The sequence below is a fragment of the Vigna radiata genome, chromosome 10 (genome assembly GCF_000741045.1).
Source record: "Vigna radiata var. radiata cultivar VC1973A chromosome 10, Vradiata_ver6, whole genome shotgun sequence".
Classification (NCBI taxonomy): Eukaryota; Viridiplantae; Streptophyta; class Magnoliopsida; order Fabales; family Fabaceae; genus Vigna; species Vigna radiata.
In genome coordinates, this window is record NC_028360.1 from 1945251 (window position 1) to 1965291 (window position 20041).

Genomic DNA, 20041 nt, shown 5'->3' on the forward strand with positions numbered 1-20041 from the left:
GAAAGAGAAATTTGTCATATGTACAGAAATTTGTCTCTATAATTTTACAATTATGTCCTTTATGTGTGTTCATAAAATTTTCAGGATTTTTTCCTTTTGCTTCGTCAAATTCGTGAGAGTACAGTGAAAAACACAGTAGTATATATATTTTGTGTATATATTATATTGGGTTTGAGGAGTGGGGAATCGGTTTTAATTAAGACAAACCGATCCCCATTGGGTTTTTGTGTGTACATATACATAATATTATTAAATAATAATATTATTTAATAATAATAAAAATAAATAATTATAGTTATAAAGGGTAGAAAAGTATTTATATATTTTAATTTACTAAAAGAATTGTTTTATTACAATCATAAATTTATTTGCAAAATTCATTTTTAAATGTATCCAATTTTATTTTCAAATTTAAAAATAAAAACGTAAAAAGAATATTTTTAAATCCACACACATTTCTTTAAATCTTTTACAAGCAACACGATCTTAAAGCTCTATTCACTTTAAGAGAAAGATTTAGAAGATTAATTGTGTTCCATCAAGAGATTTGTAATGAATAATTAACTTTGATTTGGGAGATGAAGTGCTTTTTCATCCCTAAGAATGCAAAGAGAATTGGAAGTAATTATAGTGAAAAACCTTTAAAAAACACAAATATAAATATAGGTATAATCTATAAAAATTAAATTTTATTATATTTTTCTACTTATAAATATTTTTACAATTAAATATAATATTAATAATTATATTTTATATTATTTTTATAATAAAAAACGTTTAGATAATTTTTAATTTTTATCAATTAAATAATTCTTTTATTGTTATATCGATGAAATTTCATTATTTTTTACAAAGTCTATTTTCAAATTAATCATCTAAATTGAATATATCTTTTAGGGTGTGTTCACTTCAGGGTAATTCCCTGTTCACGCTGGTTATCGAGCGAGTAATTATAAAAAAAACGTGTTCACTTCCGCTAATTTGCGAGCGACGATTCAAAGGTGTTTGCGAGATTTCGACACTATTCATTCACCTGGGCATCTGCGAAGATTTGGAGGGATCAATCAGCCATCATCTAAAATGCCCTCTTCATTTTAAATATTTCTCTTCGTTGCCCTCACTCACTTGCACCAGCTTTGCACCAGCTTTCACGTTCTACAGCCATGCCATGGAACAGTGAAGATTCCAGCAACCTGACGACGTTCTGCTTCATTCAGGCATGGAATAATGAAGATTCCAGCCTTCCAAGATACGAAGAAGAAAGTCGTATCCGGTTACGCAGGAAGGTGTATCCGGTTACGAAGAAGCCATGAAAAAGTCCAGCAACTTGTATCCGGTCACCCATAGACTTTATTCGAATACGATACTTCTTATTCACAAAAGCTTGTATCTGGATACGCGTTGTTCTTCACCCATGTTGTATCCGGTTACACGGTCATCATCATTTCTTCTTCTTCTTCTTCTTCTTCTTCTTCTTTCTTCTTCTTTGTTGCAGCTGCGCATGAGCTTCTACCCTGGCATGAGCTGCAGGTGCTGCCTTTGCTGCGTCTGAAGGTGGACTCGGATGAAGGTGTTGCAGGTGCTGCCTTTGCTGCTAGAACGTGTGAAGGTGGACTCAGATGAAGGTGGAAGATGGTGGAGGGTAGAGGATGCAGGATGCATGCAGGGTGAACCATGCAGCACGCGTGATTCGGTTATTTTTATTGGTTTATTGTTCTTATTTTTTTTCTTCTGTTTTAGAGGCTGAGGAGAAAGTTACTAACCCGCTTTTCGAAAAGCGTCCGAAGCAGTTCAGAATCGGAGGAGCATTGCCGCCGAAGAGAGACTTGACTCGGTTTGTCAAGTGGCCCAAGACCGTTCAAATTCAGAGGAAGAAAAGGATTCTGAAGCAAAGGTTGAAGGTTCCTCCAGCTTTGAACCAATTTACGAAGACACTCGACAAAAACCTAGGTCAGACAAATTTCTAGTGTTGGATCTGATATAAATATTGTTGCTATGTGATGTAGTGTTTCGTAATTTTATGTTATTAGAAATGCATCTTTTAATTAGGTATATCTGAAAGTGTTGAGGCTAGTGTTATCGGTTATGTATTTACTTAGGTACATCTGAAAGTATTGAGGCTGATGTTATCATATATGTATGTTGTGGTGACTGTTAGGAAATTAGGTTAGCGTGCTATTAAGGAAAGTTATCAGAGGTCTCCTTACAAACGTTGAGATAGTTTCTCCCATTAACTTAAGGTTAATGATAATTATGATTTTTAGGTTGTTGTTATCCATTAAACGAGAATAAAATAAAAAAAAAAGCATGCTTATAATCATTAATAATATTGGGTTAAAACCATTTAAAAGTCCCTATTTTCGTAAGGTATTCCCATTTTGGTCCCCTTCTTTTAAAACTTCCCAATTGAGTCCTTATAACTGGTAATTTCAAACAAATTAATCCCTACTGTTAAAAATCGTTAACGGTGTTAATTTTCTGCACAGATGGTTCGATGATGTGTTAAATTAGATGAAACGTGGCATGCCGTTGTTGACCAGCTTTGACCAGAGAGGAAGCGTCCAATGATATGCCGCCACGTGGCAACCCTCTTTCTCACCCAATTAGGGCTTTCTGATGTGCAGAGATGAGACCTTCTGCGTCGTGAAGGGATTTTTGGTGATGAAGACTGGAATCTTGTGAGAACCTGGTGGCGCGATTGGATTTGGTTTTTTTGGCCCTTTCTGGTTTCAAATTGCAGGTGGCTTTTCACGGTGGCTCTGTGGTGGTCTGATGTTGGTGAGCGATTTGCGTTGACGGTCGCGACGAAGAAGATAGGGGTTCGCTGTTTGGATTCGGCTTGGAGGAGATGAATGATGGTGCGTTGCAGACGAACTGGGTTCTCTGACCTTTTGATTTTGCAGGTGAATCTGATGATCGAGGCGAAACCGTGGTGGTGGCACGATTTCTTTGGAGATGCAAAGGGAGAGTCGCGACTTGCTTGTGCGAGGAAGATGGTGATGTGCATTGATGGAGGAGCGAGCGCCATGGCTGAGGCGTTACGGTGGTTGCTGCGGGACCTTGATGGCTAGTAATGGTGACGACATTGTGGTGGCTAGATTTGGGGTTCTCTTCTCTGCTTTTGGATTTCGCAGGTCTGGTGAGAATGATGGAGAGGCTGGCGGTTCGTTGCGGTGGAGATTAAGCGGCACAACGACAATTTGCTATTGAGAAGACGTCCTCGCGTGGTGGCCTGTGATGGTCCGATGAGCTGCCATGGTCGCCGGATGAAGGCGCAAGGAAGATGGTCACGACGGCGCTTTTCGCTGACGGCGGCTAGGGTTTGGGAGTTTAGGGTTTTTGTGAAGAAGATGATGACGTGTCCAAAGTGTGATGTGGCAAAATCTGGTTGGTTCACTGATTATTGCACATTTAAATAATTTAACACATCATCAAACACCTGTGCAGAAAATTAACACCGTTAACGATTTTTAACGGTAGGGATTAATTTGTTTGAAATTACCAGTTATAATGACTCAATTGGGAAGTTTTAAAAGAAGGGGACCAAAATGGGAATACCTTACAAAAATAGGGACGTTTAAATGGTTTTAACCATAATATTAATGATAATAATTAATAATATTAATAATAATAACTAATAATAACTAATAATAATAATAATTAAAAATATTAATAATAATAATAATTAATAATAGTAATAATAATAATTAATAATAATCATAATAATAATTTTTTTCTCTTTATAATAATAATATTTATAATAATAATAATATTCATAATAATAGTTATTACAATTATTATTATTATTTCACTTTACTAAATTACCATTTTTTTATATTTTAAAAATTAATTTTATTTTTTTCCTTATAAATAATTTTTACAATTAAATATAACATTAAAAATTATCATTTTATATTATTTTAATACCTAAGGGTATTTTGGTAATCTTCAATTTCTACCAATTAAACCAATTTTTTAAAACTCTCACATCAATCAAATCCTACACTAATTCTCTCAAACATCACCTCCAAATCCACTCTTCATTACCTTCAAATCCACTCAAATAAACACAAAAAAAAAAAATCACCCTCAAATCCTCTCAAATTCACTCAATCACTCTCCCCCTCCATTACCTTCAAATCCACTCATATAAACAGAAAAAAAAAANATCACTCTCCCCCTCCATTACCTTCAAATCCACTCATATAAACAGAAAAAAAAAAATCACCCTCAAATCCTCTCAAATTCACTCAATCACTCTCCTTGAATTACTCCCAAATAAACACACTCTTAAGGTGGAATATGAAAGATGAAAAGGTTAATCAACACAAGAAGAGGATTAAAAAATACTTACATAAAATGAAAATATCTTTTCTTCTATTTTATTTTGTTTTATTGTTTTTTTTTTTGCTATAAAATGTGACGTGACCGAAACCTTATTTTTCTTTTTTTTTAATTATTTAAATCAATTATATATAACTTGTTCAAATTATTTATATAATAGAGGATGGTTTTAATCAAGCGAGGTCTGTGTTTGTCAGTCTCCTGGATGAACGACGCTTGCAACGTAACAGAACAGTGATACTTTAGCTATACAAAACGACAAATTACGTTTTTATTTGACATAAATGACCCTATTAAATAATAATATTTTGGTTATAATTATATTATTTTTTAATTTAAAATCAAAATATATTATTATATTATTAAAAGTAGTGTGAGTTGAATTTTTTTTTTCAAACTAACTTTTTCCAAAAGAATATACTATGCGACAAAATAAAATAATTACACAAATACTTTCTAATTATCTGTTTTACTTTTTAATTTTACGTAGATTTTAAAATTGTCTACTTGTCACTATTATATTCAATATAAAGTAACAATGACACTTTAATACTATAGTTTTTCTTTTCTTACATTTAAATTACAGCAAAATAGATTTAAGCATGTGTTCTTTTGGACTGATTTACTATATGCGAGAATTAGTAAAAATAGATTTGTATTGATTTGTTGTTTTTCATACGCTGATTTGTGAAGAAAGAAAAGCGGAGAAAAAGAAAGATTTGTGAGATTGTCCTCTTTTTAGCATCTCGTAATTTTGTAAAGATTTGCGATGATTTATAACGAAAAGTCCTTTATGCCTCTCTACTATTTTTATAATTCTAGGACAATTTTACAGTCATGCACAATATAAAAAAACGAGAATATTAATTTAACGTTATTCCAAGCAATGAAGCAATTGTACAATTGCATTGTGCTCTCTCAAGTCATGTTACTGTTCACTGCTCATGTGAGGAGTTTGCCATGTGTCTTGCCATGCTTTTGCAGCGCAGTGCAGTATCTCTAGCTGGCGAGATTCTCTAGTTGAAGATGTGTGGTTCTGGTGAAGACGAAGGTTGAAGCAGATGTATTTGGAAAAAGCGTATCCGGATATAGGTTTCGCATATTTGGATCCATGTTTTCCATGATTTTTCGAAGGAAGGGTATCCGGATATAGGTTTCGCATATCCGGATCTAGGAGACGTTTTTCTTCGGTTCTTTGGATGACAGCTCTGTCTTTTCTCCGGTTGCAGTAAGTCGTTCGCCATGCCTTCATTCCTTGCTCCATCGCAACAAGTGGGTTAGCATAAGTGTGTGAAGCTTCATGCATGGGTGATGCGATTATCATCTTCCTCACGTCACGGTCAAACATGTACATCCCCCATGGAAGCAATGATGGCTTCAAGTTGAGGAGAATGGCACAGAGGTGGAGGTGTGTGCTTACAAGCATCATAGAGACCCAGACCAAATGAACAATGGAGAAAGAGAGGAGGGAGAGGAGGTACATGTCTGCCGTGGAGAAGAAAATGAAGACTTCTGCAGTGGAGGACCCCTCTTACTACATTATATTTTTTTTTATGACTAAAAATTAATTTTAATAACTATTAATAAATTTGCTCTCTTTATCATAATTTTTACTTTTATATATAACATTAAAAAATAACATTTTTTATTATTTTAATAACTAATGATGAAGGCTTCTTTGTGGAGGAGAAGATGAAGGCTTCTAGGACCCCTCTACTACATTATAATTTTTTTTATAATTAAAAATTAATTTTAATAATTATTAATAAATTTGCTCTCTTTATCATAATTTTTACTTTTATATTTAACATTAAAAATAACATTTTTTATTATTTTAATAATTAGGGGTATTTTGGTAATCTTTAATTTCTACCAATTAAACTAATTTTTTAAATCTATCACATCAATCAAATGTTACACTCATTCTCACAAACTTTATCATCAAATCCATTTTCAATTACCTACAAATCCACCCAGAAAAACAACAAAAAAGTTATTTTCAAATCTACTCAAATCCACTCAAATCATCCCTCCTAAATCATCTCCCCAAATATTACCAAAAGAACACAACATAAAAGATTGTGTTTTATTAATATTTACGTTCACACAATTTAAATATTAAAATAAATTATAAGCATTTATAAACTTCGATTAATTATATTATTAATATTTCGATAATATACTTGTATATTATAATAAAATAATATTAATAATAATAACTGAAACAAATGAATTAATTTTAATATTTGAGTATACGTTTTTGTACTATAGAAATAAATAATTAAAATAGAATACTAAAATAACAAAAAACAAAATAATTAAGTTAGCATTTTAATAATAATTATACTTTGTGTTATAGTAAAATAAATAATTAAATAAATTAATTATTGTAATATATTTTTATTTTGAAATATAAATTTTTTATTTATTTCATTTCTGAAATAATTTCTATTCTAAGTTGAAATTTATTTTAATTGTAATTTATATTTTTAAATGTTATTATTATTGTATTAAAATATTTTAGAAATTATAATTTAAATATATTAATCTAGAGAAAGTTATTGGTGAAATCACATTTCAAATATTTATTTATTTATTTTGGAGATGTTTTTTCTTTCTCTTTGACTCACTGAAAAGAGAGAGTTTTGCTGGGAGTTTTCCTCTTGAGGGAATGTTGATGGCTGAAGTTGCGCACAACACAGCAACTACACAGCAACTACATGAGCCATTTTCTTGGTCTAGACAGATAGTAACCACTTTTGTTTATCTGGGAATGATCATATGAGAGTGTTACCCTTACTGGCACTACTCCTCCCAAAAGGGGACTAGGCGGGCTATAAGGTAAATAACTAGAAGAAGATAGTGACAGGAAACTGAACTTCCTTAATCCCAGCTTCGCCAAAAGCACCTCACGGTCCTGCGCCTCGAAGCTTCCTTTCTTAACTGGACGAATAGGAGAGTCAGAAGGGTTTGGCTGATGGATAGAACCAACATGGATGAATCATTGTCGAGCATCATGGAGGTGAGGGAAGATTTCATGGTTTCACCTGATGGTGAGAGTGAACCAACTTTGAGATCTGCCTATTTTCTGAAACCCCTTGCAAAGTCCCTTGAAGGATCAGTTTCTGAGATCCTTTCAACTTCTATCAATATCACAGTACCACCTGCTTTTGAACCAAAGAAGTGGCCTTTGGTTGTCCATTTCAGCTGCTGGCGCTCCAGAAACCGGAAATGGGTTGAATGGGTGGATGCCCTTCGAGAGAGGTATGAATCAGTGTGGAAGAAAGTCGGTATCTTTGAAGCAATCATGAGTACCAAGTGTTCCCTGGTGAAAGATCGGAACTTGTGTATTGGGGTTGCTGAGAAATGGTGTCCTCAGACAAATACCATTTTATTTCCATGGGGTGAGGCAACAATCACCTTGGAGGACGTTATGGTGTTAGGGGGTTACCCTGTTGTTGGTGATCCTATCTTCACCACACTTCAAAACCAGGAAATGATACAAGTGCAGGAAAAACTGATTCTTGCAAGAAAGGAACCTTGGAAGAGGAATAAAGGTAAGCCTTCCTTATCAGCATGGATGGATATTTTTCGCAATAGTGGTAGTGAAATAGAGCATGAAGCATTCCTAGCAACTTGGTTGACAATGGTTGGTTTTTCCCCCAATGACTTCGTTAATCAACTTGCTTTCCCTATTGCCATTCATCTTGCTAGAGGGAACCCCATTGCTTTGGGACCAACAATTTTGGCCAGCATATATCAGGATTTGTCTTTGTTAAAGGAAACAGTAGTTGGTTTGACAAAAAAACTAATACTTGGTGATAACTTGGAATTGGAGGTAACACTTCGTTCTCCCTTTTACTTGGTGCAAATTTGGGCGTGGGAGAGGTTCAAGAATTTCCAACCACAGCCGAGGGTGATCAACCCTGAAAACCCTTGGTTGTATAGGTGGCACAAGGTTAAGGCCTTGAATATTGACAATGCGAGATTGGCACTAGACTCAGGTATGGAGCATTTTCGATGGCGCCCTTATGTTCAATATGCTGATAGGTTCAATGTGTTTTATCCAGAAAATGAAACGTTGGTACCATTAGACACGGATTTGGATAAAAAACTAGTCCCTTTTGTTACATGCTTGAAAGTTTCTGTGCTTGTTGGAGTTAAATATACTATACAGAAATACATGCCTCACAGAGTTGCTATGCAATTTGGAATGGATCAAGATATTCCAGGTTGTGTGCCTGAATTTAATGGGAGTAAAGAGTTTGCTTGGAGAAATTACTGCAGGCCAATATCTAACGGTAAGTTGTATTTTCCTGCTAGGCTTTTTGAGGGAGATGTTACCACAAGTTATGCAAGGTGGTGGAAGCAATCAGTGCTACCGAATCAACATGATTTTGCTAAGAATATTGTGCAGCGAAAGAGAAGTCTAAGGTCACGTCGTCTTAAATATGGTAATGATGCTGATGTTCCTCCCGGTTTTCCTCCCAAACTTGGTGGCACTGTGTATTCTGGAAAATCCAATGATGATGCGTCAAATGCTAGGAAACATAACAGTGATGCTAATGTGCCTTCTGATTTTCTTTTTAAACGCTTGAAAACTGTTCCTTCTGGAAATTCTGCTCAAGATGGTTTCAAAGATAGTGAAAATATTGATGCTGAAGTTCCAGCAAGATATAAAAATTTGTCCAACCAGAGTTCTTCAGCCTCTACTGCAGATTACGAAAATGTTAAAAGGATGTCACCACAGGCAAAACTGGTTGGGAAAAATACTGTTAACCCATTGATTTTGAAGGAAGATGTTGAAGATGCAAATGTGATCAAAGAAGCAAGGCTGTCTATTGAGAAAGTAAGCCAATATGGGGCTCAAGGTGAAATCTATGATTGTGCATCAGGAATGAATATAATAGATCTTCAACAGAGAATCAAAAAACTAGATACAGTGATTGAAAAATTAAAGATAGTAAAATTTGGCCACTCTTGAAAAATTATTAGCTTATCAAACCAAAAACCTTACTTCTTGTTGACATGTATTTCCTTTTATATATACTTGCAGAATTACGTGACATGAATGTTCAGAAAAGCAAGCTTAACATGATACTGTAGAATTTAGTTAGCACTGGTACATTGTCCTAGACAGATTTCACAGCATTATACTGATTGTCCTAGAATGTATAAGATGGGTAGTAATTTGAGTAACTGTACTGATTGCATGGTTGAATGTTCATTATATATCACAATGCACTCTACTGTTATATCTCTGTCCAGACCAAAACTGGTGTATGAGATGAGTGTTTTCCATGTGGAAATTTATCAACTTTTGTATGATATAGTATCGGTTCATTTAGACGAATTTTTTTACAAGATCCCAACTTTTGTATGATATAGTATCGGTTCTATAGAATTTTTATCTTTTTATTTTAGTTTAAATAATTTTAATCTATAAAGTGACTAATTTTAATGTTTTTCTTTTATATTCTTACGGAGTTGTTGTTCGAAAGCCAACTTGAATAACTTTTAGACGTGTTTAATTTATAGCTTTAGAAATATCTATGGTAAGGATGACAAGTATTAACCAAGTCTAATTAGAGAACTTGATGTGGATATGGACAAATTCTTCAAGAAACTCTGCTCTAAAAATAGAACATTGTCATCTTGTCAGTCATTGTTTCTATAGAAAACCACTAAGAGAGTTATACTATTTGTATAGATTAAAAATATTTGTACCTGTAATCTGAATATTATAATAAACTAAATGAGTATGGAAAATTTCTTTATAATTCAACCAAATGAAGCATACACTGAAAAAGGACAGATTTCTTAAATATCATGCTGGGACAAGTTTCTCACCTTATTTAACACCTTTAGCAATCTATTTCAGATCAATTACCATTAAAAGATAATGTGTTCTTTAAATCAAATGCTCCTTCGTATATATAAATACTGACAGAAATTGGCAAAATTAAAAACTCAGAAAATACTACAATCTTGATCATCCCTATACAATATATATCAACCACATCAACTCACTGCTAGTTAAGGCCTTCTTTTCCGTGTTGACTGAAGATAAAAAAAATAGACCCAGAAATTTACATTTCTGAAACTTTGAAACAACCATCAAATTAACAAAGGTCAGTAAAATAAGCATGAATAATATTTTTTCATAAACAAGACAGAACTATTCATTACATTATTGAATATTTTTTACAATTGTTATGACTGTTGATGACCAAACAATAGAACTAATTATGTATTAGCTGAGTAGATAGATATATGAATTCCAGTTTTTGTTAAATGTTAACTTTTTTATAGAAAGGTGTTTAGTTCAATTATAACTTTTCATAAATGTCCAAGTACTTCCTTAAAACAACTTTCATCTTATCAAGAAATTAGATAAAATCAATTTAGACTATATATGAATATAAATCTTACTTTACAAAACTAATAAAATCAATTTAAAGTATATATGAATATAAATCTTACGTTACAAATCAGTTTTGTAAGATTAAATTACACTTAAAATTTATTTTCTAAAATGATATAAATCATGAATTAAAATCTATCCTAATTTGATAGGATAATTTGATTTGAGTTTGTGGAACATATCTAATTTCATTAGTGTGAGAAAGGTATATTGAAAATCTAATATCAAATTAAAATAAAATCAATTTAAAATATATATACGGATATAAACTTTATCTTCCAGATCGATTTTATAAAGACAAATTTGGTTTAAAATTCATTTCTTCTTGACAAATCCAAAGGCCATCCTCAAGATACATGAGCCACAATCTCAATAGTTTCATAACTTTTGTCATCTAGCTATTCATCCCAAGAAATTGGTAAAACGTGGAAAGTATGTACAAGTGCGTTCTACTGCAAAACAGATGATATTTCAGAGACAAGGGATATTATAACATCATACAAATTTAACCTTACTGTGTTTATTTCGTAAGAGAGGTTCATTTCCTTTCATACAACATGGCGGAAGAAATGCTTTTGTAACTGTATTCGAGCTGAAATGCTTGTGAGAATTCTTCAAGCAAGGATTTATGTGTAATATGAATAAGACTAGCATCATTCAGATGATGCAAATCCGCTCTTCCATGACCAACACCCTCTCTCACCAACTCCTTAATGCTTCCTACTTGACGGTCTCGAATTCCACATGGGATGATCCATTTGAAGGGAGACAAATCTGTTGTGACATTAAGTGCCAAGCCATGATAGGTTATCCAGCTAGACACTCTAATGCCAACAGCTGCCAGTTTCTCATTTCCTGTAATGCATTACTAAGGTAAAAGAAAAATTATTTGAATCATCACGAACTCACAAGCATAATTTTGATTTAATTTGTAATGTATTACTAATCTTGATTTAGTTTGGATATTTATGTATGAAACTAAAATCTTATCATCTCAAATAAATCCCTCAGGGAATGTCACATGAAATGGACACAAATGTTATAGCTAAGAGAGAAAGATCTTCTTGGATCATATTTGAAAATACTTTAGAGTTAAACTAGATAACTCCAAGGCAGAACAACTATTATCTGTTAATGTGTATAACCAAGATAATTCAGAATAGGGCAGGCGGTGCAGAGCAAAAAATACCAAATTACAAGTGTTATATAGGATTTAGAGGTTTACCAACCCAAACACCAGTTAAACCTTCGACTGTAGAAGCCTGAATTGAAAATGTTGAAGAAAGAACACGAATGACAACCTCTTCAAGAGTCCTAAGGTACCAATGAAGATCCATCTTGTGCATTCGGAGGTTGATAATTGGGTACATAACTAGCTGTAATGCAAAGCACAGGTATGTTATCAACTGCCATACAAAATAAATTAAAATAGGAACCTAAACTGTAGCAAGTGATTCATTGCAAGCACCTGACCAGGGCCATGGTATGTAACCTCTCCACCACGCTCAGTGCGATAAATATTAAAAGGCGCATTTTTCATGTCAAACTTGAGGTTCTCCACAGTACTAGCAGTGCCCAATGTATAAACAGGAGGGTGTTGTAGAATAATAAGGGTGTCATTACAATCTCCTTCCTTTTCAATCTGTGCCCTCTTGTCCCTGACAATTTCCTTTTGCCAAGACCATGCCACTTCATAAGGGACTTGTTCATGGTGCAAATCAAAGAGATCACAGCTGCAAATTTAGTTTAATGGTTAGATTTTTCATAGTAAAGAAGAGGGATATTAATGGAAAGGGAAGATAAGAACAATGCAACTTACTTCCTTCTGTGGCCATTGATTACAAGAGAGGTGAATTTGGATGGTTTAGAATATAGAAGTGGCTTGTGCAGATCAAAGTAGGACCCTAGAGGTAGAGAAGGGTATGCTGGTGCTGTTGATGGAACTGTGGTGAAACAATATGTACCTAACAAAATCATGTCTAATTTGCTATAACTAACTCTCTGAAATTATACCTACTGTATGTGTAGTGTGAAAACAATGGAGAAATCAAAGGAAATTGGACGGAATGAGGGGATCAATGGACTCAACCCAAAATCCCAAAGTCTGAACATTGGCACCTGAGTTCACAGAATATGAGCTTGCAAACAGAACATGAAAAGGGAGAGGGACAATCTTCTTCAACGCCCTTCTGCACGTGATAAATATACTAATTTAGCGATCTCCTTAAAATCATTTCATAGTATTTCTCAACATATTTAGAAGGGACAAGTCCAATATATCAATATCAATGACTCATAATTTGAGTTTAGAAACGACTTCCTCTCACATATTTAATTGATTCATCAAACATAATTTTTATATTTTCAACTAAAACAGAACTAATAAAAGCAGACACAAGCCACCAAAGTACATGCCACCAAAAAAATGAAAGTAATATTTGATGTAAGTGTCCCCATTTTCTAGCTGATACATTAATCAAGAACCAAAGAAGCTGAAATCCTATCTGTTGAATCTTATGGTGACAAAGTATTTTCCAGTAAGATCAACAGCAATAGGATAAAAGTAATGATGGCAAAAAGGGTCTATGCCTCATTAATATATGAACCAAATGGAGAAGAGGAGGAGGACCCACAAGGAAAACCCTAGTGGTAGACCTCCATAACAGTAAGTTGATTTTGCACATCTATGACTCGAATCGCTTCCATGGTAAGAATAAAGAAGGCGACCTTAGGGGCTGTTTATACATGCTATAACAGTTCATGATACAGATGAAACCAAACTGCTTATGATACAAAATACTTCACAAATTGACAACTGAATCAATTGAAATTTTTGCAATTTTGTCTAGACGCATACCATTAGGACTCATAATGGAAGCTAGATGGCACAATACTTCATAAGAACATCCCTCAGATTTCATTTCTCCTCAAGGGAATTCAGTCCACTACTTTCAATATTATAAATCATCATAGGGAATTCCATTTATGACAATAAAGGGCAATAAATGTCACCCAACTTATGTGGCCTATATATATGAAAGCAAGAAAACAGATCCAAAGTACCAAACAGAAAAAAAAAAAAAACAGATTAAGCCATCTCCAGAAGCAACCACTTTGTAAACCCCAACCTTCACCTACATGTCCAAAGTAACAAACCAAAAACCAATACTGTCCTCTGGAAAATACTTCAATAAAAGGTCCACAACTGCAAATGTAACAGCAACAACCAAGATTTTATGATCAAAACAGCTACAAGGGTAACTGCATTGTCTGCAATTTCCGAAACATAGAAGATCACAATGAATCTACAATAGTAACTAGAATTTAAAACCTTGAAAATAATCATATGGTAACCGTCAAATTGATAAAAAAAAATAACAAACTTTTCCCATTAAAAGATAGAAAAAAAGAGAACTTGGTAGATTTTAAATTAAACATTAGCCAGTCACCCTAACACAACACATTATACTCCCCACAAAAAATGGAAAAGTAAAAGCGACATTGAGCTTGATTATGAGAGTCAATACTCCTATATCCCCAAGGCATATTGCCCTCCGTGTTGATAAGGAAACTAAGAGGTATGAGAAGGTCGGTGCTCTTCCTGAACGACTTCATGATGCTGTTGCTCTTGCTATGGTTGTTCTCATGGCCATGTCCAAACAATGTCTTCAAGTGCTGGTCTGATATCCTGTGCAAAAAGCTTCAGAAACTCCATGGTATCATCATTGGACTTTCGAAGTTCCACCATGTGGAGGTGTGGGGTAATCTCAAAAGTCTCAGCACCAACACCTAAATTCCTTTTTTTGCCTTCCTTAGAACCCTCCAACTTCAACAAGCCTCCATCTTTTTTTCCTTACTTTCAGCAAAGCTTCTTACAAATTTCTTCCAACTTAGAGATTAGGCTTATTTGACATGAACCGCATCTCTTTCATGAGAAAAGTGTCCTCAAACATACCAGATAAATCAAACTGAGTCGAGAAGGAGATAATAGCAAAAGCATTCAAGTTACAAGGCGTGGTCAATTCATGCTTTGACTCTGCAATAGGTGGACCATCATTCTCGCACTTTTCAAGTATTCCATCAGCATTCAGGTGAGCTGGTTCTTGGTTTTCGGTTGCAGTAATAGCAGGATTCTCCAACCCCATTTTAAACCAAGAACATTTCATAATGCTGGCAATTGATATCCTGGTCTTTGGGTCTGGATCCAATATTCTGGATAATAACCGGCGACATCTGGTGCAAACCATTTAGGAAATTTGAATACCCCTTTACTGATTTTCCTGTACGTCTCCATCAGATTTGAATCATGGAATGGAAGATGACCAGCCAACAGAACAAACAAGATTACCCCACATGACCAAATATCCGCTTTCATCCAATCATAACCCTTTCTGCATATCACTTCTGGAGCTACATAGGCAGGGGTACCACATGTAGTATGGAGCAATCCATCTTGGCGTTTGGATTCAGTCAAGGCACTCAACCCAAAGTCTGAAACCATCAAATTATCATTTTCATCCAAAAGTAAATTTTCAGGCTCTAAGTATCGACGACACACACCCTTGCTATGGCAGTAGTCAACAGCTCTAATCAGTTGCTGAAAATATTTCCTAGCAGCATCCACCTTGAGCCTTCCTTTGAGTACCTTGTTGAAGAGCTCACCACCTTTTGCATGCTCCATGACTTAGAAAATTTTGGTTTTAGTGGCCATTACCTCATAAAGCTCAACCGCACGTCGATGTCTGATTAATCTCATCACTGAAACTTCACGCTTAATCTGATCAACCAATCCAACTTTAAAAAGAATTTCCTTATCAATTACCTTTGCAAAGGTCCCTTGCCCTAATAACCTACCAAGTTCTTATTTTTGCAGAAGGACACCCCCGTTCTGTTCCATTTTCTGCAGCACTTTTTGAATAAGACCGATGCTACTTTCGATAGTATAGTATACCAAGTATTTACCGAGTCCGGGTGCTTACATTATCAGCCATCTTCACAAACATCACGTTTTGAACAATTGCTCAGATTTCCAGCTTCCTGGGGGCAAATGAGCATAAAACAGATATTCAGTGGTCTAAATATCCAATCTCATCAAGGACTAATAAGGCTAGCACACAAGGTGCTACAACTTCATTAACACTAGAGAGGGAACTCTTAACTTTCAACCACATCTTTCAGCATTCTCTGGTTTTAGTAAAGGACACTAGATAATACCGAAGATGAACTCCTTGAAGCAGCACCCGCTTAGCTTTCAACCACCCAAAAACGAAACATTTAAGGAAGGCACGAGGGGTTTGAGAATCATCGTTTTTCTACCAGTGGCTCTGCAATCGGAGTTAAGCAGAGAACTGAGTAATTAGCAAGAGAAGGGAAAGAAGAGTAACAAAAATTTGCTGTGGTTTTATTCTTTGTGGCAAATCTTGAATTCCGTGGGCGCAGCTTCTTAAATAAACTCACTTGACCTGATTTTGTTGCTACCTTTAAGACCCAGTTCATTTTTCACTCTTCAGAAACTTTAATTAAAACAACCCTACTGAAAAGAAAAGAAAATCGAACCTCCTAGCTAACAATACACACGAACAGTAAGCACAACAAAACAATCAATAACAACGTTAGTCTCGTACAAAGCGCGCAACACGCAAACAATAAAACAAACACACATCAAAAGAAATTCTCAATGCATCATGACAAAGGGTACCGGTGACTTACCAGTCCCCCCAGTCACCTTCTTAGGAGCGGCACAACACAAGTACATATATGAAGGGTTTAGTTAGTATTTATAGAAGACAGAACAAAGGGCATAATTTATTTATTTTCCACTTTAGTCCCTGAACATTTTATATAATGACAATTCAGTCCCTACTCCGGTCGACTCGGGCGTTGGACTCATTCATTCAGTATTTCACCTATTGTGTCGGTGGAAATATCAATGCAGTGTTAGAGTTAAAAGAAAACTACCCGTAAACCCAAAGGCATTTTTCCGAGAAAGGTTCCATTTTTTTGCTGTTTCTCTCTATCTCAACCATGGAAAAACAGAAGACGGTGATGGGTTTGATTCTTTTGCTTTTTGTTTTGGGTGTGAGTGCTTGGACTGGTGAAATCCATGGAAGAGTTGTTTGTGATGTTTGTGGAGATTCTTCTCTTGGACCTGAAGATCATGTGGTTGAAGGTTTTCCTCTCTCTCTCTCTCTCTCTTCAATATCCATCTTCTTTCAATTTTAGTCGTTTTTATTGAGTTTCTGGAATGATGTATTCCTTTTTCGATGAAAATTGTTTGCTGTTGTAAATAAGCCATATCACTCTCCACCGGTTGTTTAACTGGGTTGAAATTTTGACTTGTGTGTGTTATCAGTGGTGTGGTTAGTTGTTAGCGTTTTAACCGTTTAGCCCTTCAAATTGTTTGCTTCATTTTCTGGTTGTTTGACCCTGTGGAGTAAAATTGTCATACAGTAAAAGAATACCAAGGTTTTAAATTGTGGTAGCAGTTGCAGTTTTGTTGTGATCTTTGATTTTGTAGGAAATTTCGGATATATATAGTTACAATTGCAGTAGCGGCTGACCCGACAACCTTATAGTTGCAGTCAAAATTTTGGTTGCGGATACTGTATTGTGTAGTCACTGTTGACCAGTTTGACATGGTGGCATATGAGATGGAACAAGGAAGATGTTTCTAGAAGTTGTTTATTCACATTTGAGGATGATGATGAGGATTGATGAATTGTTTGTTTGTATATTTTTACTAATTAACAGAAGGAGAATTAGATGGGCTTATTGGTTTGATCAAAGGATTTGCAGATACTCATAAGAATGCATTACCTGATAAACCTCCTGTGGGAGTGAAATTATTTTTCTTTTCTTCAATCCCAAGTAGAATTTGATACCTGGAATGTTTGTGCTCCTGATCCAGTCGGATATATTGATCTTTGAATCATGGTGTGACTAATTGAAAAAAAGATGTTTCATAATAGTCTCTTCATCCTTCTCAATTTGCATTTCCATTTTTTGAAGTTTATTTGTATCAATGAGTGCTAATGTCTAATCATTTTGACGATTTCTAACTTTTCTTTCTTACCCTTTCATCTTTTTAAGATGACCATTTCATGTATTGTGTTAGTTGATTTATGTTTGTGGATATGTTGTATAGTGAATGATAATATGACTAAATGAAAAAAGATGTTCATTGAGTCTCTTCTTCCTGCTCACTTTGCATTTCCATTTCTTGAATTTTGTTTTGTATTGATGACTGTTACTGTCTAATCATTGTGATGATTTCTAATTTTTATTTCTTATCCTTTTTCTCTCTTTAAGAAAACTGTTTCATGTATTGTGTTAGTTGATTTATGCTTGTGGATATGTTGTATGTTCAAAGCTCTTTAACTGTATAATGATATATCATTGTTTATGTTATGACCACCTCCCTTTATTAGGTTGCTATCAAACGTGTCTCAAACTAAAGCTCAAAAAATCAATTGAACATCTCTTTGCCATACATTTTCTACGAGAACCATATTTTACTCCTTAACATTTTCGTTCACATCCTTGCAACACAAACAAGGAAGGACTAAAGTAGTTTCAAGTGTTATTTAAAAGATTTTGGTTAAGAGAGATAAAAGAGATGGTGGGTGTTCGACTAAATTCCTAGAGTCCTAGCTAGTGCCTCCATGACAGAATTACTCTTGCTGTTCTGGGAGAAATTTGTATCGCAATGAAGACCAAACTCGTAGGAATAAACTCCTAGCTGTCTCTTAAACTCGTTCTCTCAAAGGGTTCAATACTTGTCAGGGTGAAAACCTCTCCATTGGCTGATAGTTCTCATTTTCAAAAGTTTGATGATCCGAAATTCCTTATTTTTATCCTGAAGATCCTTTTGTATGCCACTGATGTATAATGGTAGTTCGTTCAATAAACTTATGACAACATTTCATGTTGGTTCTGTGCAACCTAATTTAATGTTGTTTCTATAAGAAACAAGCCTTCTTTCGTATACTTCTGTATCTGGTTTTTGATGTAATCCCATTTTCAGATTTAACCATTTTGGTGATGTTTCAAAGTTTCAACTTTCGTATCATTCCATTCTTTCGGGTGGTTTAATTTTGAAATTTAACAATCATACAAAAAACTCAACAAAGGAGATTTCACTGGTCATCTTGCCATCCTCTACAATTGCTTTGAAGCTGAAGTACATTCACGCATATTCCTCCCATTGCTTGGAAGCTTACAGTTTCATGTTCTATTTCCCTTTCTAATGGGTGTTCTTTTCACCATTTTGTTGGTGCATTTTAAAATCTTGCTGCAACTCACAAATCAGAATGCAATTTCCACATATCAAAAAAACGTACTATCAAACTATTATCTTATCTCCTTTTCTTAACAAAAGGTAATTGACTTTAGTGCTCTAATGTAGGTGCTGAGGTTGCTGTTCTTTGCATCACCAGGTCTGGAGAAGTTCTAAACTATCAGGCATTCACAGATGCAAAGGGGATATACACAGTGGCGGAGACAATGCCAGAGAGTGATCGTTGGGATGCATGTCTAGCTCGACCAATCAGTAGTTTCCATGAGCAGTGCACTCAACTTGGTGAGGGCAGCTTGGGAGTCAAATTCAGTTACAATCACCCATCAGGATATTCACACAATGTCAGGACCTTTGTGTATCGACCCACCAGTGTTCCAACTTACTGCATATGATATATATGGTCTTGCTCCGAATCTGTGACTGCTTATGCTTTGGTTGAACATATGAACATATTCTCTTTATACTATACATGTAGGTGAAGTGGTGTTCCAGGTATGTGTTTCTTTACAAACTAGACATAGTAAGCTTGAGATGTTTGAGTAATTGTAAATGATAATATTATAGAGAGCAAAGCAAAATCATAGTAAATGGCACTGTCATTGAACAGTGCAATGAATCTCATGGCTTAAATGCATTATACTTTAACTACCAAAGTTTCACAAAGTTGATATAACTGGTTTGTGTAAACATGATGAAAAGACAAGGGTTTGGATCCCTTCACTTTACGTATGAAGAAGATTTTGTTGAATGTGGTAAAATTCCTCTATTTGATATGAGAATTACTTTCATTACTTACATGTGATAAAGAATGTTAAACTTCTAATATTTCACACAGAATTCAAAAACAATTAATGTTAACTATTACATCTGAGTTTCTGTATAAACATTTTAGAGGAGAAAAGTAAGAAATAAAAAAATATTTTTTTATAAATTAAAATATAAGTGAAAAGTAAAATTGTTAAGAAATAATAAGATAG

The 20041-nt window shown here is 34.5% G+C and overlaps 3 protein-coding genes and 1 pseudogene across 10 annotated transcripts; 2 read left to right on the forward strand and 2 right to left on the reverse strand.

Moving 5' to 3' along the window:
• Positions 1-6926: 6926 nt before the first annotated feature.
• On the forward strand, positions 6927-10559 carry LOC106775365. The gene has a single exon (XM_022787045.1). It carries the CDS (start codon positions 7322-7324, stop codon positions 9326-9328), a length of 2007 nt encoding a protein of 668 aa, XP_022642766.1. The 5' UTR covers positions 6927-7321; the 3' UTR covers positions 9329-10559.
• A 585-nt stretch (positions 10560-11144) lies between these two features.
• On the reverse strand, positions 11145-16504 carry LOC106774670 (plastidial lipoyltransferase 2). 8 transcript variants are annotated; one of them, XM_022786697.1, is made up of 7 exons: positions 14296-14412; positions 13907-13973; positions 12887-12957; positions 12588-12699; positions 12237-12501; positions 11994-12144; positions 11145-11623 (listed from the first exon to the last, which is right to left on the reverse strand). In XM_022786697.1, exons 1-7 carry the CDS (start codon positions 14381-14383, stop codon positions 11307-11309), a joined length of 1071 nt encoding a protein of 356 aa, XP_022642418.1. In that variant the 5' UTR covers positions 14384-14412; the 3' UTR covers positions 11145-11306. The 8 variants fall into 8 exon arrangements, with proteins under 8 accessions (XP_022642418.1, XP_022642417.1, XP_022642416.1 ...); XM_022786696.1 differs by having other exon boundaries at positions 12588-12732; XM_022786695.1 differs by having other exon boundaries at positions 12588-12747.
• On the reverse strand, positions 13983-15774 carry LOC106775717 (annotated as a pseudogene).
• Positions 16505-16637: 133 nt separating the features above from the next.
• Positions 16638-19737, forward strand: LOC106775718. Its single transcript, XM_014662873.2, has 2 exons — positions 16638-16937; positions 19173-19737. The coding sequence occupies exons 1-2, from the start codon at positions 16793-16795 to the stop codon at positions 19454-19456; spliced, it is 429 nt and encodes a 142-aa protein (XP_014518359.1). The 5' UTR covers positions 16638-16792; the 3' UTR covers positions 19457-19737.
• Positions 19738-20041: the final 304 nt, after the last annotated feature.